Here is a 22,491-nt window from a genome sequence, read left to right on the forward strand (position 1 = left end):
ATTTCAAAATTCTCATCCTTGTTTACAAATCACTCCATGTCCTTGCCCCTCCCTATATCTGTAAACTTTTCAGCCTCACAACCCTATAAGACGTCTGTGCTCCTCAAAATCTGCCCTCTTGAACATCCCACATTATAACTGCTCAACCATCGGTGGCCATGCCTTCAGCTGTTTCGGCCCTAAACTCCCTAAACCTTTCCGCCTCTCGACCTCTTTTGCACAAAACATAAAAACAGATAGTAAAAGCTTTTACAGACATATAAAATGGAAAAGAGTGACTAAAGTAAATGTTGGTCCCTTAGAAGATAAGAAGGGGGATTTAATAATGGGAAATGTGAAAATGGCTGAGACCTTAAACAATTATTTTGCTTCGGTCTTCACAGTGGAAGACACAAAAACCATGCCAAAAATTGCTGGTCACAGGAATGTGGGAAGGGAGGACCTTGAGACAATCACTATCACTAGGGGGGTAGTGCTGGAAAGGCTAATGGGACTCAAGGTAGACAAGTCCCCTGGTCCTGATGAAATGCATCCCAGGGTATTAAAAGAGATGGCGGAAGTTATAGCAGATATATTCGTTATAATCTACCAAAATTCTCTGGACTCTTGGGAGGTACCAGCGGATTGGAAATCAGCTAATGTAATGCCTCTGTTTAAAAAAGGGGGCAGACAAAAAGCAGGTAACTATAGGCCGGTTAGTTTAACATCTGTAGTGGGGAAAATGCTTGAAACTATCATTAAGGAAGAAATAGCGGGATATCTAGATAGGAATAGTGCAATCAAGTAGATGCAGCATGGATTCATGAAAGGGAAATCATGTTTGACTAATTTACTGGAATTCTTTGAGGATATAACGAGCATGGTGGATAGAGGTGTACCGATGGATGTGGTGTATTTAGATTTCCAAAAGGCATTCGATAAGGTGCCACACAAAAGGTTACTGCAGAAGATAAAGGTATGCGGAGTCAGAGGAAATGTATTAGCATGGATAGAGAATTGGCTGGCTAACAGAAAGCAGAGAGTCAGGATAAATGGGTCCTTTTCGGGTTGGAAATCGGTGGTTAGTGGTGTGCCACAGGGATCGGTGCTAGGACCACAAGTTTACAATATACATAGATTGGACAGAGTGTAGTGTAACAAAATTTACAGATAACACAAAGATTAGTGGGAAAGCGGGTTGTGTAGAGGACACAGAGAGGCTGCAAAGAGATTTAGATAGGTTAAGCGAATGGGCTAAGGTTTGGCAGATGGAATATAATGTCGGAAAGTGTGAGGTCATCCACCTTGGGAAAAAAATCAGTAAAAGGGAATATTATTTGAATGGGGAGAAATTACAACATGCTGCGGTGCAGAGGGACCTGGGGGTCCTTGTGCATGAATCCAAAAAAGTTAGTTTGCAGGTGCAGCAGGTAATCAGGAAGACGAATAGAATGTTGGCCTTCATTGCGAGAGGGATGGAGTACAAAAGCAGGGAGGTCTTTCTGCAACTGTATAGGTTATTGGTGAGGCCGCACCTGGAGTACTGCGTACAGTTTTGGTCACCTTACTTAAGGAAGGATATACTAGCTTTGGAGTGGGTACAGAGACGATTCACTCGGCTGATTCCGGAGATGAGGGGGTTACCTTATGATGATAGATTGAGTAGACTGGGTCTTTACTCGTTGGAGTTCAGAAGGATGAGGGGTGATCTTATAGAAACATTTAAAATAATGAAGGAGATAGACAAGATAGAGGCAGAGAGGTTGTTTCCACTGGTCGGGGAGACTAGAACTAAGGGGCACAGACTCAAAATACGGGGGAGCCAATTTAAAACCGAGTTGAGAAGGAATTTCTTCTCCCAGAGGGTTGTGAATCTGTGGAATTCTCTGCCCAAGGAAGCAGTTGAGGCTAGCTCATTGAATGTATTCAAGTCACAGATAGATAGATTTTTAACTAATAAGGGAATTAAGGGTTACGGGGAGCGGGCGGGTAAGTGGAGCTGAGTCCACGGCCAGATCAGCCATGATCTTGTTGAATGGCGGAGCAGGCTCGAGGGGCTAGATGGCCTACTCCTATTCCTAATTCTTATGTTCTTATGTTCTCTCTTTCCTCCTTTAAGACGCTCCCTTAAAACCTACCTGTTTAACCAAGCTTTTGGTCATCTGCCTTAATTTCTTCTTTTGTGGCTCGGTGTCAAATTTATCTGTTTTATCTTGTTACACTGCTATGAAGCGCCTTGGGGCGTTTTATTACGTTAAAGGCGCTATATAAATAAAAGTTATTATTATTAGTAGAGATGTGGAATTGATAAATATTCTGGAAAATTGCTTGATTACTGTAATGTATGCACCTGTGAGTATGCTCACAGGTTTGTAGAACTGTTGCATAGCCAGGCACGTGATGTTCACAAGACTCAATAAAATCCCAGTCAGTTGGGTCTAGGTCATTCACGATGAGGCATGCGGTTGCGAGCCTACTGGATGAACTGGTAATGTGTAATGTGATTGTTAATCTTTTGTTAAGAAACCAACTAGTTCTTCATAGCAATGTGTTGCTAACAATTCTTAAGCAAAGAACCCATGAAGCAAATACATTACAATTACCTTAAAGATCAGGGAGCATTTATGCAGAACTTTTCCACTGGAGATTAAATTAATGATATAGAATCTGCAATAGGGGAGAATGTACATGACCGGTCTGTAGAATTTGCTGGTTTATGGGCTGAATGACCATTTCTCTTTTCATTCTTTCTTATGTTTTTTATATTAACACAATACAAAGCATTTCAGTTTCAATATGGGCTAGAATTTCCCCTGGGATCGCCCAGTTACCGCCCATTTACCACCCAGTTACTGCTGGTTGTTGCCAAAAAGGCAAATTATCACCCTGTACTGCCCGTTTGGCGCCCGTTTTACTCCTGATTATTGCCAGCGGTAATTTCAGCTTACGATTACCACCGGCGTTGCTGCACATCACCCGCCCATGTTTCCCGCCCAAAAATCGATCAAAATTCCCCTGCAGCACAAATTTCAACAAAAATGTTGTTTTACCGCCCGCTATCGCCCGTTATCGCTCAGGATCGAAACCGCCCATTTTTTAGGTTCTTGTCTTACTTGGGCCCAGCGTTATCCCTCCATTTTGTTTTTTTTTTCTCTGTGGGGAAATGGCTGCATTTTAAGCTTATCTTTCACTCCCAATGTATATTGAAGGAGGACAAGAAGAAACAGGAGCATTTGATGAGAAACAAACGATAATCAGTCCGCCCAGCAATCTCGAGGCCTCATAGAAAATATTACAACTGAGGTTTAAATTTCTGGCTTCTTCAAATTGTTTCCTGTCTCTTACTTTATTTTGCAGTGCTTTCAAACAAGTATTATTACCCTGAAATCTTACAGAAACCCTCCCTTGCTTTTGCAGGGTTCCCAACTGTTGCCATTCACTCACATTTCAGAGAACATTAGTGTCTTAATCAGTAAAATTCTATTGCTTCAAAATATTTCCCCAAATTTGCAGGGTTTGGCTGACTAAATTTTATTCCATTTTTAAAATCTGCCCCTAATAAAGATGAGTTACTATCATGCACTCCCCTCCTGCACGCCCTCCCCCACTCCCACCCCACTCTTTTATGTTCTGAAAATGTTGAATCTTGCTGAAGTATGACCACGTGGGTACAGTGAACTATCTACTGCCTCAGCCAAGAGGACATTCTGATGAATAAGCCTAGATAGTCAGTGTTTACAAGCTATTTGAGCATTGGTGGGTGGGGGGAATTACTGGACCAGGCTTGAAGCCTTGAGAAATTGTTAAATCATTGCAGATTTAACAAATGGTAATCTGCAGATGATCATCAGAAAATATTACACCTGATGAAAGAAAGAAAGATTTTTTACCTTATTTTTCAGTTTTTAGTTCCAGTGAAAGGGACATATCCAAAGCATAATAAACTATATTTTCTCATTGCAAATTTTCACTGACTATTGCATTTTCCCCACATTTTCTGTTGTATTTTGGATTGTTTTCCCTCACTGCTGGGTTGGTTTCTAATTGATGCATTAAAAACTTAAGATGTGGCAAACAGTAAAACTTAAACAGTACAGTTACGAGGGACACCGGCAATCACACATTTAAAGCTGTGTTTCCTAAAAGTTGTCATATGGGACATATTTTTCCCTTCCCAAAAGTGAGTGAGATACAGTACAAGAATGGTTTAGGTGAATGCAGTTTTTTTTTATAAAAGTTGTAATTTCTATTAAACTTTAACAATGTAATAAAATAACATAATTCCTCTGAATGAAAATTTTACAAAACAAAACATTATCAACAACAACCAGCAACAACAACATTAACAACAGTATAAACAACATTCAAACTACCCCTGCACCCGATTCTAGCTGCGGCCACCTTTCCCAACATCTTTCCTCCCTAATCCCCCTTGATTCTTGGCCCTGACTCCCTCCACCTCCTCCCACTATCAATACCCCTGGCCCTGCCCACGTCGGGACCAGTACATGGAGCAGCTGCAGAGCACCTCGAGCGTGACTGCTGAGGGGGGCGGTTGGTGACAATTGCAGCACTTTGTGTGGGGGCTCTGGAGAAGCTGGGGGTGCTGAGGACCCATTTTCAAAGTCAGAAGAAATTACTTCCTCCCGACGATCAGGTGTGGCACCTTTGGGTGCAGTGCCATATCCCAGGACCGTCGATTGCCGCATAGCATTGGCATGGATGGTCTGGATATTGTGCTTCACCGTCGGCATCAGCTCCAACATGTCCTCTGATTGACGGGCTGCTAAAGCGGTGATGTTTGCAGACAACCCAGCAATGGCAACTCAAGTCGATGCTCATCCTAGACAGCCCCATCATGTCCAGGCTCACAACTGCCTGTCTCACAGCATTCCCACCTTGACGGATCAGCCACCGCGGATTCAGCATAGGGGTCAGTGTGTCCTGCTGCATGCCGCTTGGTCCCGCTTCCTCGGACCGGTATTCAGGAAAGTTGGATTCCGACGAGGATCCGGTGGCCGCAGGTAGAAAGGACCCTTGAAGTCCCGCCACCCCAACCTCCACCTGCACCACCATCGTGACAAGGTTTTGAGAAGTGTTCTCCTCCTGCTCCTGCAGCTCTTCTGTCTCTTCCACCGCCATCTCTTCATTCCTTATTCCCTCCAATGACTCCTCTCTGGGAGGGGCAGGCGGCTCCACCTGTAAAAACATAACGACAGGAGGGGAGGGGTCAGAGGTAACATGAGAGTAATTTACTTTCGGCAGGCTTATATCGAGAATCATGACATGAAACTATCATAAGCAAAGTAGACAGAAACTACATGACATAACAAAACTTGAGTCCCAAACAGTTTGCTTTCCAAGTGACAGAGTGTGATCAACCAAAAAATCATGTCAGAACATTCTACATTATATTGCCATAAGATTGAATTACATGAATGCAGTATAGCCCAGGGATTATGCACACTTACCCCCCGGGAGAACTGGTTCGGCAGCAACTCACGTGGCGGTGCTCCCGTCAGGGCTGCAGCACGTTCCTCTAGGTATGTTAAGGAAATAGTCTTCGGCGGACCTCTGCCCATTTGACGGAGCTCTGCCCTATTGCCGGCTAATTTTTTCTGCAAAAGTGACAAAAAATGTGTCATCTGATTTCACAGCTACTAATATGGAACACACACATACAAATATATATATATATGATAGGTATACATTCCCAAATTAACCATCCCCAGTCTTTTTGTCAACGAGTGCACCATTTAAGTTCTGTTAGCATGCAAACGTTGCATGATGAACATATGAAAATACAGAGGACTAACACAATCAGATCAATGATGGGTAATAAAAAATGACACCAAGCTTTACAACATAATAAAACATGGCACTACTTAAGAGTAATTAGTCAGTGCATGATAAAAGTTATTACTTACTCTCGCAGACCCAACGTTGTCATTCCACCATTTGCAGCACTTGTTCGGCCCCTGCATCACGGGTGCGATGGACAACACTGCGTCAGCGATCTCTCACCATAACCTCTGGTACACATTTGGTGCAGGTTTTCCTCACCCAACCCATGTTAGTTGATCCCAGCGGGCCTCCACCATGGGCCAACGATTCCAGGGCTTCTTCGGAGAAACAAACGGCCCTCCTCCCACCTAGCTCCCTCTCCACTTCCATGGCTTGATTTTCCATCTTAGTTATACTGATTTATATATTTAAATTTAAATAATTATTTATTATTTATTATTGGTAGTATTATTTTTTGAGATGTACTATTATTATTATTAATAATAAAAGTTATATTATATTATCAATTAATAGTGAATATACTCCTCAAAATCATTTTATACACAGATCTTATTCAACAGCTCCTCTCTCTCTCAGATTGATCCACCTCTGCATTTTCAAAATGTCCAACACTCTCTCAGTGTTCCCTGTGCATGCGCAGGATCACCTTTGACCCCAAATTCCCGGGAGAATGCCCACACATGTGCAGAGGAGAAAAAACCTGCGTTTTCCAGGGAGCTGCTTGCCTTTATTAAAGGAAGCAGATTGCGACTTTTAGGCCCTTTACCACCGCCCACTCCGGCCCGCTACTGCAACGCATCGCCACCGCCAAGACTCAACCACCGAAAATTGCGGGAGCGTGCAGCAGCGGTGTTCTGGTGGTTCAAAAGACTCAACCACCGGAATAGCGCCATAAATCCGGCGGCAGCGATCCAAGGGAAATTATAGCCCAATGACAGTAATTTATGTTTTCAGCCCTTTCACTGTAAGCTAGAGATTTGGTGTAACTGTTAGAATCTATCTAGGTGGTGTCCAAACTTAAAGCTTTGCTTTTTTATTTGATTTTGTGGGAAGTGGGAGACACTTTACAGCCTTCTGGACTCAACATTGAGTTCAACAATTTCAGAGCATAACCTCTGCCCATCCTAACTCACTTTCCCCCCATCCCCTCCAGCTTATGATTTTTATTCTTTGTCTCCAATGGCAGTTGGTCATTATTCCACCATTCACACCCTATCTAGACTAACCTTCTTCAAACTCCAGCCATTACCATTTCAATTTGGTCCATCATCCCTCTTGTCTTTCTAATCTCTTCTGCCTTCCACCCTATCACAGACCTTCCCTTTTGTTCTTTCTTCCCCTCCCTCTTTTAGTGCTTCTTAAGAATGTGTTCTTTTCGAACATTCGGCAGTTCTGATGAAGGGTCGTCGACCCGAAGCGTTAACTCTGTTTTTCTTTCCACAGATGTTGCCTGACCCGCTAAGATTTCCAGCATTTTCTGTTTTTATTTCAGATTCCAGCATCGGCAGTATTTTGCTTTTGTAAAGATTTCTTAATTTTTTCTCATTGCAGAAGTCTTACTATAAAACTATTTGTGAGTTGCGTTTCTTCAAATGATTTGAAAGCACACTGGAAGATGAATTTTAGCAGTTTTTTAATGTTAAATTTCATATGAGATCTATTATCAACTAGGAAGAGAGTAAAAGAGAGAGAGAGATTAACACAGAGTGACACAAAGGGACTTCTGACCTCGATTTTACTTTGCATGGAAAATTAGAAACGTTTGATTGTTTATATGAAAATGTATTTATGCACCTATGCTACCTTTTTTATTCACTGCACTAGGTAAGGGAAACAGTAATTTTTTATGTTCCAGTAACTAAACAAAACACTTGCTTTGCAGTATCTGAACAGAAATTTATAAACATCGTTCCAATTCTTTCACTGGAGAGTTACACTCCTCTTTATTGATATTTACTCAGGTTCTTGCCTTTCTGGGTCAAATAGACCTGGCACACTGGACTGCCTTAAAATGAAGGCACTGTGACAGCTACCAGCAAAGTGAATATTCCTGTTGATGCACACAATAGGATTACGAAGGGAGCACCTATGGCTACATGGGTACAATCTATTGTACTTTGGCAAATCCAGTCGCATGGTACAATTGCATTGCTCTGAAATGCATGTGGAAGGTGAAGAAATATTTGCTCTAGAAAACAATGCATCTGTGACTACTATGTTCCTGTGCCTGCCTATATTTGAATGGTGGTACCAATGGTTGAGTGTCATACACTTTACATGGTGACCCCCTCTTCCTCCAAAAACACAAAACAGGGGTATTCCCAATGAAAACTTAACCTCTTTAGAATGGGGGGACAGAGAAAAACTAGATGGCCCATGAATAATAGGTACGAAGGCAGACAATTATGAGCAGAAAACAAAAGCTGTTCAGTTCCTTTTGTGGTCTTTACCGCCTAACTTGTCAGATTTTCCAATGTTTGATTGAAGTGGCATTGGAAAATCTGTCAGATGGAAAAATGGGTTGAGATCTGGCATAATGGAATCCTGCCCCACTTTTGTCCTGCACCTGCAAAAATACTGCAGTTTTTGAAGGAAATTTTAGCCTCTACAATTAACCCCTTTACAGTGAATGATTTAAAAATGTTTCAACAGCTGTTAATGGTTTGGTTCACATATGTTCCACTGTTTCTATTGGATATGCTTAATCCTGAAGTAACACCATTTCCCAGGCTGCCGGTATTGGAGAACATCTCAAATTTGAATCTGCCTTTATGCAAACAATCATTCATCTATTGAAATGTAGGAGAAATACAGGTCTGAGTGTGGTCTCGGAACTCTCATTTTACTAATAATAATGGCTAGGAGATTATGCCCATAATATTTGATCCTGTCATGAGACATTCCCAATGTTTCTTCCCTTCTATCTTTTAGGAAATAACCATTCGAATCCCAGAAAGAATACTGCAGTTGATGGCAGAAATCTAGAGGAAAGATCTAATCAGTGAATTCCAGTTATTGCTTCATGTCGATTCTGTTCTCTGCTGATCAGGATGTGGTTCAAAGCTCTAGGACTCTGTCATTCACTAAGGGTCACTGTTCTAGTATTTCCCATAATTTTTAAAGTAAAACATTTTGTGGCTTAGTTACTGTTGAATTTTATGCACAGCTTGTAGATTACAGGCCCGATATTCCAGTCCAGGCCAAGTCGGAATCTTTGGTTCAAGGGCTGGAAAATGGGGCAGACCCCATTTCTGGCCCTATTTTTTCTGGGTTGAAATTTTTCTGTGCTGTAGAGAGTTCCTGTGCAATCCCGGAATTTCAACCTTTGCGCTCTTAAAAGGCTTCAGATGGATTCTGAGAGCTTGCATGAATCCTTTTGAAGCATTTTGAAATGCCTTAGATTTTACCTGGACCAGCAAAATCAATTATGTTGGGGTAGATATTTTTCTTCACCACCTGGGCAGTAATCTGGTAGGGTGGATCGCATGCCCTTTAAAGATTCTGCCTAAATTTCCTCCATTTCAATTCAAGTAGAATAATTATTAGGAGGTACATTTCCTCACCATTTTTATCCAAAATTTCAATGGAATAAAAATCTGGTGGGCTTTATAAAGATGAGCATAGCTTCAGATCTTCATGCAGCAGCACTTTTGCACACACTGCTCTCTCTCCGTGGCAATGAAGGTGTCCACCACCCCAACCCTTATGGCACAAGATCATTTCAAGCAGCCACGGCAATTTGATGACTAAAATTTACACCAGAGTCATTTTTTCATGTTTATGGCGAGCTTCTATTACATAGTAATTTATAGAATCTTATATAGAATCAAAGGGGTAGAAAGTCATTGCGGCTGCCCATTTTGCAGAGTGCCTGTTATGGAACTGAATATCAGGTGCTGCGTATAATGGGCAACTGATCCGAAACTGCCTGTCTTGCGCCATCGCACAAGACTAATTTCAAGCCCAAAAAATTTTTACATTAATGAAGGAGGCGATTTGACCCATCACCTGTAATTGAGAGCTCTACCTAGTGGACGACTGATGTACTACAACTAATGATGTAAATAATAAAGGATCATGTGGCAAGGTCACATGATGACAGTTTCTGTATAAAGACCCATCTTGTAGAGTGCGTTTGTTAGTGATGTTGTAAGAATATATTACATTGGGGATGAGGATAGGATTTCTGGATTCTCTAGCTAAAAATTTTGTTGGTGGATGTTCCTGCCACCCAAAAGAGAGACTTTGAGAGGTTCTTTGTTTTGCAGAACAGCTAAAAATCCAAGGCAAATTTCAAGAACACGAGGCTGAAGAGTTGACATTGCCAAAGTCTAGATGACCGTGCCTATTGGAATAATAGGGCACTTGCGTATGTTCCATCATGACTGAGAGACATTCAAAGCATATGTGGAGTGGCTAGAAATGTTTTTAACTGCAAAAATATAATTGAAGTTCCGGATGATGAAGACCATAACCGGATGGTTTTAGAAAGGGAACGGGCTATTTTCTTGACTGAAGCAGGCCCTGAGGTGTATGAAACCCTGAAAAATCTGCTGTTTCCTGTCAAGCCAAACAAGAAACCACTGACAGAGATTCTAACCAAGTTAGAACAGTACTATAGACTTGAGCTCCTGGAAATTGTTGAAAGTTACCATTTAGGAACATGAGATCAATTACATGACAACAGTATCAGTGAGTCAGTGAGTATATTGTAGCTTCAAAAAAGCTAACCATTCACTGTCATTTCGGAAACTTTCAGGACCGAGCATTGCGTGACCGCTTTGTTTGTGGGATGAAAAATAATGAATCAGAAGGAAGTTGTTGACAACCCCTAACGTGACTTTTGATTTAGCTTGTCAGACAGCTATGTTGATGGATATGGTCTACCAATATTTACGAGAATTTTGTGCCATTTCCAGTCATCAGAAAACCGAGGTGAATCGCCTGCAGGTTAAATGTAAAAGGCAGTTGAGCCCCAAGGCCTCAGCAATTGGCCACGGTAACAGTGATTTGAAGTCGTGCTATCGGTGCCTGGGACAACACATTGCTCCAAGCTGTCCGTACATGGAGACTGAGTGTTTCTTCTGCAAGAAAATTGGGTATATTGCTCAGGCTTGCCGATTGAAGAGTAAACCGATGTTCAATGCTAGAAGTAGAAATCACCAGAGACTACATATCATTGAAGAGAAGCAACAGGATGAGAAGTTTCTTGAGATACACGTCATCAGGAGCACCAAGGTATCTCACAGCAATTCGTGAAATATCGTCATCCAAGTAGACGTTGCAGGAACCAGGGAAATCGACACTGGTGCATCCATGAGCATAGTACCGGAATCACTATATCTCGACAAGTTACGTGATTTTCCACTGGAGAAATCAAAGATAGAGCTGTGAGGCTACGCAGGAGAGCAAATCCCTGTGGTAGGTGGTATCACCAGACTGGTGAAATAGAAGGATCAGTTTCATAGTAGTGACAGGAGACAAGCCTGCCTTGATAGGTAGAAATTGGTTGGGATCACTGAAGCTAGATTGGAATGAGATTTTTCGTGTGAAACAAATTTTGCATCGAAAGATGATGTCATCAAGCAGTATCCGAAGATGTTCCACGAAGCAGGCAATCCAATCCAAGACATCAAGGTGAGTGTCAGAGTGCAGAAGGAAGCAAGACAGTTTACTGCAAGCAATGTCCCGTACCACACGCACTCAACAAAAAAGTTGAGCAAGAACTCAAAGGTCTAGAAACTGAGAACATTATCTCTAAGGCAGACCTAAGTAATTGGGCTACATCCATTGTTGTTGTACCTAAGTCAGATGGTAAGGTAAGGTTGTGTGGTGATTAGAAAGTAACTGTAAACCAGGTTCTAGAGGGTAATCTACCCAATACATTGTCAAATATAGAAGATTTGTTCACAAAGCTGACAGTTGGCCTGATCATCTCAAAGTTAGATCTTACAAATGCCTACTGCAACATGAGGTAGATGAGGAGTCCAAGTCATTCTTGACTATAAGTACTCATCGTGGCCTATATCAGTTTAATATGTTACCATTTAGAGTGTCTTCCACCCCCGTCTTATTCCAAGGGGTGATGAACCAGACTTTGCAAGGCATCGAATGGGTAGTATGTTATTTAGATGACATACTCAAACATGCAACTCCATAATAATGTATTGAATGATGTGCTCAAATGGTTAGCGAATGAGTGACTGCTCACAAGTATGAGTTATTTCAAAACTCAGTGGAGTACTTAGGGCATAGAGCAGACAAAGATGGTTTACATCCAACCAAGGGAAAGCTGGATGCAATCAGAAATGCACCTACTCCCAAGAATTTCACTGAACTTCAATCATTTTTGGGTCTTTTGAACTATTATGGGAAGTTCCTACCAAATTTGGCTACAGTGTTATAGCCACTGAATAAGCTGCTGAAAAAACAGGTCCACTGGAAGTGGTCAGAAGAATGCGACACAGCAGTCAAGGAGTGTAAAAGACCCAATTGGTAGAGAGCACCATGTTAGTTCACTATGACGTATCTAAGGAGATCAAGCTAGCATGTGACGCCTCTCCATATGGAGTTGAGACAGTGATCTCTCATGTACTACATAGTGGGGAGGAGAGAGCAATTGCTTTTGCTTCACGCACTCTTAGGGCCAGTGAACATAATTATGCGCAGCTTGAAAGGGAAGCTTTGGCATTGATTTTTGGGATCAAGAAGTTCCACAAATACTTGTATGGTCGTAATTGTTATGTATGCAAACCTAGGCAACCTGTATCATACCGCCACCAGAGGGCTTACCTGTTGGCGTCCCAAGGGATCCCAGCATCCTTTGGAAGCACTGTATATAAGCAGGCCTCCCATGCTGTACCAGCACTCTGGAGTTTGAATAAAGGAGCTATGGTCACACTTACTCATTGTCTACAGTACTCAGTTGCATTACTTTATTATGAGCTTAACAACTGGCCATGAGGTAACGAAAAACCACGCGAAAATGCAAAGAACAGTTGGTATCCTGGAGAAATTCTCAGAAGGGGATGATTGGGAGGCCTTCGTGGAGCGACTCGACCAATACTTCGTGGCCAATGAGCTGGAAGGGGACGAGAACGCTGCCAAACGAAGGGCGATCCTTCTTACCGTCTGTGGGGCAACAACCTATGGCCTCTTGAAGAATCTTCTCGCTCCGGCGAAACCAACAACCAAATCATATGAAGAACTGTGTATGCTGGCCCGGGAGCACCTAAATCCGAAGGAAAGCGTTTTGATGGCAAGGTATCGATTCTACACGTGTCAACGGTCTGAAGGCCAGGAAGTGGCGAGCTATGTCGCCGAACTAAGGCGCTTTGTAGGACATTGTGAATTTGATGGATTCCTTGAGCAAATGCTAAGAGACATTTTTGTGCTTGGCATTAGCCATGAGGTTATCCTTTGCAAACTATTGACTGTTGAAACACCGAATCTGAGCAAAGCCATAACGATAGCCCAAGTATTTATGTCCACCAGTGATAACACCAAACAAATTTTGCAGCATAAAGAGGTTTCAGCAAGTACTGTACTCAAAGTATCATCGTTTTCAGGCAGGAATGCATATAGCAGAACATACATGCCGGCAGTTGCATGATCTCAGATGACCCAGAGTCCACCATCAATCATTAATGCGAGGCAGTTAACGCCTTGTTGGCGCTTCAAACACTATGTGTGCAAAGGCTGTGGAACAATGGGACACCTCCAGCGAATGTGCAGGTGAACTGCAAAATCTGCAAACCACCACGTTGCAAAGGAGGATCGATCCATGGTGGATCAGGCTGAACTAGAGATTCGAACCGAGGAGGCAGAAGTGTATGGGGTACACATCTTCATCACAAAATGTCCACCAATCATGCTAAAAGTCGAACTAGATGAAATTCCAGTATCCATGGAACTGGACACGGGTGCAAGTCAGTCTATCATGAGCAAAAAGACCTTCGACAAGCTGTGGTGCAACAAGGCACACAGGCCCAAGCTGAGCCCCATTCACACCAAGCTAAGAATTTACACGAAAGAGCTGATCCCTGTTATTGGCAGCACAGCAGTAAAATTCTCCTATGATGGAGCAATGCACGAACTCCCACTATGGATTGTACCAGGAGATGGCCCCACTCTGTTCGGCAGATGCTGGCTGGGAAAAATCCGCTTGAACTGGGACGACATCCATTGATGATGCCTCATGTGCCAGGCATCGGAAGTTTCTCAGGGGCGAAGGTGCAGATCCACTTGGTTCCCGGTACATGACCCATCCACCACAAGTCACAGGCGGTGCCATATATGATGTGAGAGAAAGTGGAAATTGAGCTGGACAGGCTGCAGCGAGAAGGCATCATCGTGCCGGTGGAGTTCAACAAGTGGGCCAGTCTGATTGTTCTGGTTCTCAAAGGCGACGGCACGGTCAGAATTTTTGGGGACTATAAAGTAATGATTAACTTGTTTTTCGCTACAGGACCAGTATTCGCTACCTAAGCCAGATGACCTATTTGCGATGCTGGCAGGAGGGTAGACATTCACCAAGTTGGACCTGACCTCGGCCTACATGACGCAGGAGCTGGCGGAATCGTCGAAAGGCCTCACCTGCATCAACACACACAAAGGTCTGTTCATCTACAATAGATGCCCGTTTGGGATTCGATCGGCCTCGCCAACTTTCCAATGCAACATGGAGAGCCTGCTAAAATTGGTTCCGCGCACCGTGGTTCTCCAGGGCGACATACTGGTCTCAGGTCGGGACACCATCAAACACTTGAAGAACCTGGAAGAGGTTCTAAGTCAGCTAGATCGCGTGGGACTCAGGTTGAAACGCTTGAAGTGTGTTTTCCTGGCGCCAGAGGTCGGGAAGAATCGCGGCAGATGGCATCAGACCCAACAACGCCAAGATGGAGGCCATCAAGAACACACCGAGACCACAGAATGTGACTCAGCTGCGGTCATTCCTGGGACTCCTCAACTATTTCGGTAATTTCCTAACTGGGTTAAGCACCTTGCTAGAACCCCTACTTGTGCTGCTACGCAAGGGAGACGACTGGGTATGGGGGAAATCACAAGAGGCTGCTTTTGAGAAAGCCAGAAATCTGTTACGTTCCAACAAACTGCTTGTTCTGTACAACCCATGTAAATGTTTAGTGCTAGCTTGCGATGCGTCTTCATACGGGGTCGGATGTGTGTTACAACAAGCTAACGAATCGGGAACATTGCAACCGGTCGCCTATGCGTCCAGGAGTTTGTCCAAGGCTGAAAGGGCCTACATCATGACTGAAAAAGAAGCTCTGGCATGCTTTTACGGGGTGAAAAATTGCACCAGTATCTGTTTGGTCTCAAGTTTGAGTTAGAAACTGACTATAAGCCGCTCATATCGCTATTCTCAGAGAGCAAAGGGATTAATACCAATGCCTCTGCCCGCATCCAAAGATGGGCACTCCGCTGTCTGCATATAACTATGTAATCCGCCACAGACCAGGCACAGAGAACTGCACTGATGCTCTCAGTCAGCTACCATTGCCCACCACCGGGGTGGAAATGACATAGCCTGCAGACTTGCTCTTGGTGATGGATACATTCGAAAATGAAAAGTCACCTGCCAGGACGCTTTACTGTCCCTTGTAAAAAGAACTGTGTCCTCCATGGGAGCTGGTCCAGCATCCCAGCGGATGCATGAAGAGATCAAGCCGTTCCAGCAGCGCAAAGACGTAATTTCCATACAGGCGGACTGTCTTTTGTGGCGTAATCGCGTGGTTTTGCCTAAGAAAGGCAGGGAAACATTCATACGCGACCTACACAGTACCCACCCAGGCATAGTAATGATGAAAGCTACAGCCAGATCCCATGTGTGCTGGCCCCAGCATCGACTCAGATTTAGAATCATGCATTTGCCAGTGCAATACTTGCTCTCAACTGAGCAATGCATCCAGAGAGGCACCGCTAAGTTTGTGGTCATGGCCCTCCAAACTGTGGTCTAGGATCCACGTTGACTTCGCTGGCCCGTTTCTAGGCAAGATGTTTTTGGTTGTTCTGGATGCTTATTCAAAATGGATTGAATGTGTAATAATGTCTGTAAGCACGTCGACTGCCACCATCGAAAGCCTACGGGCCATGTTTGCCATGCATGGTCTGCCTGATGTCCTTGTCAGCGACAATGGGCCATCAATACTGAATTCAAGGAATTCATGACCCGCAATGGGATCAAGCACGTCACATCTGCCCCGTTCAAGCCCGCAGCCAACGGCCAGGCAGAACGGGCAATCCAAACCATCAAGCAAAGCTTGAAACACATGTCGGAAGGCTCCCTGCAGAACTGTCTGTCCCGTGTCCTGCTCAGCTACCGCACCAGACCCCACTCACTCACCGGGGTTCCCCCAGCCGAGCTGCTCATGAAAAGGGTGCTCAAAACAAGGCTATCTCTTGTCCACCCTGATCTCCATGATCACGTCGAGAGCAGGCGGCATTAACAAAGCATGTACCATGATCGCGCAAACTTGTCACGCGATATTGAAGTCAATGACCCTGTATTTGTACACAACTATGGACATGGTCCCAAATGGCTAGCTGGCATCGTCATAGCCAAAGAAAAGAGTTGGGTTTTTCAGGTCAAACTTGCCAATGGACTAACGTGCAGAAAGCATTTGGACCAAACCAAACTGCGATTTTCAAGCAGCCATGAGCTACCCGGAGAGGACACCATCAACTTCGACCCTCCAACATACACACAAGTGGCAACCGACAGCACGGTTGACCACGAAGCTGAACTCACCATCCCCAGCAGCCGGGCAAGGCCAGCTGCCCAGCAGCCCAGCGAAGGACCAACCAACTCACCCACACCTGCATTTGGACCGAGATGATCGACAACGGAGCAAAAAGCCCCAGTTCATCTCACCCTGTAAATAAGTGTATTATTGACCTTGGGAGGGAGTGATGGTATGTATGCAACCCTAGGCAACCTGTTTCATACTGCCACCAGAGGGCCTATCTGTTGGAGTCCCAAGGGATCCCAGCACCCCTTGGGAGCACTGTATATAAGCAGTCCTCCCATGCTGTACCAGCACTCTGGAGTTTGAATAAAGGAGCTAAGGTCATACTTACTCATTGCACTCAGTTGCATTACTTTATTATGAGCTTAACAGTAAGTTTACCATTGTTAGTGACCATAAGCCCCTGACAGCAGTCCTCCATCCAAAGTCCCCATTTCCAAACTTAGATCACAGTATGCTGATGCTATGTCTAGGTTGCCATCTCCATCTGCTGTTGGGGAGGATTTAAACTAATATGGCAGGGGGATGGGAACCAATGCAGGGAGACAGAGGGAAACAAAAAGGAGGCAAAAGCAAAAGACAGAAAGGAGATGAGGGAAAGTGGAGGGCAGAGAAACCCAAGGCAAAGAACAAAAAGGGCCACTGTACAGCAAAATTCTAAAAGGACAAAGGGTGTTAAAAAAACAAGCCTGAAGGCTTTGTGTCTTAATGCAAGGAGTATCCGCAATAAGGTGGATGAATTAACTGTGCAAATAGATGTTAACAAATATGATGTGATTGGGATTACGGAGACGTGGCTCCAGGATGATCAGGGCTGGGAACTCAACATCCAGGGGTATTCAACATTCAGGAAAGATAGAATAAAAGGAAAAGGAGGTGGGGTAGCATTGCTGGTTAAGGAGGAAATTAAGGCAATAGTTCAGAAGGACATTAGCTTGGATGATGTGGAATCTATATGAGTAGAGCTGCAGAATACCAAAGGGCAAAAAACGTTAGTGGGAGTTGTGTACAGACCTCCAAACAGGAGTAGTGATGTTGGGGAGGGCATCAAACATGAAATTAGGGGTGCGTGCAATAAAGGTGCAGCAGTTATAATGGGTGACTTTAATATGCACATAGATTGGGTTAACCAAACTGGAAGCAATACGGTGGAGGAGGATTTCCTGGAGTGCATAAGGGATGGTTTTTTAGACCAATATGTCGAGGAACCAACTAGGGGGGAGGCCATCTTAGACTGGGTGTTGTGTAATGAGAGAGGATTAATTAGCAATCTCGTTGTGCGAGACCCCTTGGGGAAGAGTGACCATAATATGGTGGAATTCTGCATTAGGATGGAGAATGAAACAGTTAATTCAGAGACCATGGTCCAGAACTTAAAGAAGGGTAACTTTGAAGGTATGAGGCGTGAATTGGCTAGGATAGATTGGCAAATGCTACTGAAGGGGTTGACTGTGGATGGGCAATGGCAGACATTTAGAGACCGCATGGATGAACTACAACAATTGTACATTCCTGTCTGGCGTAAAAATAAAAAAGGGAAGGTGGCTCAACCGTGGCTATCAAGGGAAATCAGGGATAGTATTAAAGCCAAGGAAGTGGCATACAAATTGGCCAGAAATAGCAGCGAACCCGGGGACTGGGAGAAATTTAGAACTCAGCAGAGGAGGACAAAGGGTTTGATTAGGGCAGGGAAAATGGAGTACGAGAAGCTTGCAGGGAACATTAAGACGGATTGTAAAAGTTTCTATAGATATGTAAAGAGAAAAAGGTTAGTAAAGACAAATGTAGGTCCTCTGCAGTCAGAATCAGGGGAAGTCATAACGGGGAACAAAGAAATGGCGGACCAATTGAACAAGTACTTTGGTTCGGTATTCACTGAGGAGGACACAAACAACCTTCCGGATATAAAAGGGGTCGGAGGGTCTAGTAAGGAGGAGGAACTGAGGGAAATCCTTATTAGTCGGGAAATTGTGTTGGGGAAATTGATGGGATTGAAGGCCGATAAATCCCAGGGCCTGATGGACTGCATCCCAGAGTACTTAAGGAGGTGGCCTTGGAAATAGTGGATGCATTGACAGTCATTTTCCAACATTCCATTGACTCTGGATCAGTTCCTATGGAGTGGAGGGTAGCCAATGTAACCCCACTTTTTAAAAAAGGAGGGAGAGAGATAACAGGGAATTATAGACCGGTCAGCCTGACATCGGTAGTGGGTAAAATGATGGAATCAATTATTAAGGATGTCATAGCAGCTCATTTGGAAAGAGGTGATATGATAGGTCCAAGTCAGCATGGATTTGTGAAAGGGAAATCATGCTTGACAAATCTTCTGGAATTTTTTGAGGATGTTTCCAGTAGAGTGGACAAGGGAGAACCAGTTGATGTGGTATATTTGGACTTTCAGAAGGCTTTCGACAAGGTCCCACACAAGAGATTAATGTGCAAAGTTAAAGCACATGGGATTGGGGGTAGTGTGCTGACATGGATTGAGAACTGATTGTCAGACAGGAAGCAAAGAGTAGGAGTAAATGGGTACTTTTCAGAATGGCAGGCAGTGACTAGTGGGGCACCGCAAGGTTCTGTGCTGGGGCCCCAGCTGTTTACACTGTATATTAATGATTTAGACGAGGGGATTAAATGTAGTATCTCCAAATTTGCAGATGACACTAAGTTGGGTGGCAGTGTGAGCTGCGAGGAGGATGCTATGAGGCTGCAGAGCGACTTGGATAGGTTAGGTGAGTGGGCAAATGCATGGCAGATGAAGTATAATGTGGATAAATGTGAGGTTATCCACTTTGGTGGTAAAAACAGAGAGACAGACTATTATCTGAATGGTGACAGATTAGGAAAAGGGGAGGTGCAAAGAGACCTGGGTGTCATGGTACATCAGTCATTGAAGGTTGGCATGCAGGTACAGCAGGCGGTTAAGAAAGCAAATGGCATGTTGGCCTTCATAGCGAGGGGATTTGAGTACAGGGGCAGGGAGATGTTGCTACAGTTGTACAGGGCCTTGGTGAGGCCACACCTGGAGTATTGTGTACAGTTTTGGTCTCCTAACCTGAGGAAGGACATTCTTGCTATTGAGGGAGTGCAGCGAAGGTTCACCAGACTGATTCCCGGGATGGCGGGACTGACATATCAAGAAAGACTGGATCAACTGGGCTTGTATTCACTGGAGTTCAGAAGAATGAGAGGGGACCTCATAGAAACGTTTAAAATTCTGACGGGGTTAGACAGGTTAGCTGCAGGAAGAATCTTCCCAATGTTGGGGAAGTCCAGAACCAGGGGACACAGTCTAAGGATAAGGGGTAAGCCATTTAGGACCGAGATGAGGAGGAATTTCTTCACCCAGAGAGTGGTGAACCTGTGGAATTCTCTACCACAGAAAGTTGTTGAGGCAAATTCACTAAATATATTCAAAAAGGAGTTAGATGAAGTCCTTACTACTAGGGGAATCAAGGGGTATGGTGAGAAAGCAGAAATGGGGTACTGAAGTTGCATGTTCAGCCATGAACTCATTGAATGGTGGTGCAGGCTAGAAGGGCCGAATGGCCTACTCCTGCACCTATTTTCTATGTTTCTATGTTTCTATGTCTATCACAAGTTACACCCAATAGGGAAGAAATGTTCAATTTTTCATACATTGATGAGCTGCCAGTCACAGCTGAAGAGATTGGTAAAGCAACCAAACGTGACCCAGTCATGTCAAAGGTATATGATTACATAGCAAATGGTTGGCTAAACTAAGTAGAAGAGAAAGAAATTAATCCGTACTTTGTTCGTAGGAATGAATTATCAATGGATAAAGATTATATCATGTGGGGTGCAAGACTGGTTATCCCAAATAAGTTCAGGTCCAAAATATTAGTCGATCTTCATGACCAACACCTAGGAATGTGCTTGATCAAGAGTTTTGCATGAAGTTACTTGTGGTGGCCAGGTTTAGATAAAGATGTAGAGTACATCGTTAGTCAATATACAATATGTCAATCGTTAAGCAAGAAACCATTACAGCCATGGAAATGGCCTCCCAGGGTGTGGCAAAGGTTATATATAGATTTTTCTGAGCTAGAAGGACAACAATTGTTCATTGTGAGTGATAGTCATTCGAAGTAGGTAGAGGTGTTTCTGATGTGGAAAATAACAAGTAAAACATGAGACAATTTGCGAAGATTGTTTTCTTCATATGGCCTCCCAGAATAAATTGTGTCTGATAATGGGCCGCAATTTTGTTCAGAAGAATTTGCACAGTTCATGAGCAGAAATGGTGTGAAACATACCAAAGTTCCACCATACCACCCTGCTTCAAATGGTGCAGCACAGCGCACAGTACAAATTGTAAAACGTGCCCTCATCAAGCAAATGTTGGATCCAAATCCAAGGAAACAACAGTTGTCGTTGGACCACAAACTGACCAATTTTCTAATTATTTACTGTAATAGTCCTCATAAAACTATTGGTAGAACACCAGCAGAGTTGTTTCTCAAATGACAGACACGAACCAGGTTCTCATTGTTAAAGCCAAACTTGGCACAGTCAGTAGAAGAGAAACAATTAAGACAGAAATCGAATGATAATAGAGGTAGTGTAAGAGAGAGAAGTGGGAAATTGAATGAGAAGGTGAGAGTGAAGAACCATCAACATAAATGATTAAAGTGGTTACCAGGAAGAATGGTGAAGATATGTGGTCCTTGCACATATTTGGTCAAGATGTTTGATCATGGAACAGTTAGGTTTGTTCACATTGATCATATTTTACCTACAGAAGTGGAAGGAGTTAATAGTTGGAATGATTCGATTGTTTCTAATGAGTCAGATAGTCTTGTTACAAGTAGAATACCAGTAGCAAATCCTGATGTACTAGAAACAAATCCCAGAGAAAATCAGAATTTAAGTCTGAATCCGAGCCAGGCAGACAAACAGTCTGAATTTGTAGAGAGTCCAAATGTAGATCAAGATTTGCCCTGGGAGAAAAATTCTCCTCAGGCTCAGCCTAGAATGAGTCTAAGTTTGACACCAAGTTTGGAAAGATCTGTTCAAGAGCGAAATTATCCGCTTCGAAACAGAAAACCAGTGGTTAAGTTTGATTTGTAAATATGGAAAAATAAGTGCATATCTTTTGTTGTGTATACAAGTTATGTATGACGATTATTTTGTAATGATTACTTCTTCATTAAGGAGGATGAAGTGTAATAGAGAGTGGACTACAGATGTACTGCAACTACTAATGTAAATAATAAAGGATCATATGGCAAAGTCACATTATGACAGTTTCTCTGCAATAGCCATTTTGTTGAGTGTGTTTGTTAGTGATGTTGTAAAAATATATTGCAACACCTATGTCAGCTCTCTGAAAGAGCTGTCCGCGTAATCACATTCCCCTGCCCTTTACCCACGCAGCTTCGAATTTTTCTTTTTCAAATATTTATCGAATCCCTTTTAAATGCTATTACGGATTCTGATTCTACCACTATTTCTGGTAGGGCATTCTATGTTCTAACAACCTTCTGCATATAAAAAAAATCTTCTAACCCTCCCTTTGTTATTTTGGTGCTGGTCTCAAAATTAGCAAAATCGTACTGGTGAATCGAGAAAAAAAAGAGTACTATTATATTCCCCTATATTCTAGTTTTCTTTAGATGATGCAAGCAGAGCCACAACTGAATGTTCAATGCATTACACAAATCAGCTGAATACATACATGCTTGTTAAGTTACTGAGTCCAGCAAAAGCTCCACTTGGAATGATGTTCAGACTGGTGTATTTAAATGTCCTGGATTTGGAAGAAAAGAAGATGTTAGCAACACTATATATAAATATTTGATGCCTACGTTTATTGTTATCTATAGCTTATTAAAAATCCACAGTTATACCAATGAAAATAAATTTGTGCCCAGGGTGGTCAGGAGAGGTATTTACACAGAGGGTTCCTGTGTCAACT

At 43.2% G+C, this 22,491-nt stretch overlaps 1 protein-coding gene across 4 annotated transcripts in view; it reads right to left on the bottom strand.

Moving 5' to 3' along the window:
• The window catches only part of LOC139273122 (follicle-stimulating hormone receptor-like), a 311,116-nt gene that overhangs the window by 128,456 nt on the left and 160,169 nt on the right, over positions 1–22,491 (bottom strand). For 3 of the 4 annotated variants that reach the window (XM_070889531.1, XM_070889532.1, XM_070889534.1), the window contains one exon: positions 22,252–22,323. The exons of the other annotated variant lie outside the window; for it this stretch is intronic. In XM_070889531.1, the coding sequence (XP_070745632.1) occupies positions 22,252–22,323 (72 nt within the window). The remainder of the gene's footprint in view (positions 1–22,251; positions 22,324–22,491) is intronic. 4 annotated transcript variants of the gene reach the window in all.

The sequence above is a fragment of the Pristiophorus japonicus genome, chromosome 9, assembly GCF_044704955.1.
Source record: "Pristiophorus japonicus isolate sPriJap1 chromosome 9, sPriJap1.hap1, whole genome shotgun sequence".
In the NCBI taxonomy this organism is placed as follows: Eukaryota; Metazoa; Chordata; class Chondrichthyes; family Pristiophoridae; genus Pristiophorus; species Pristiophorus japonicus.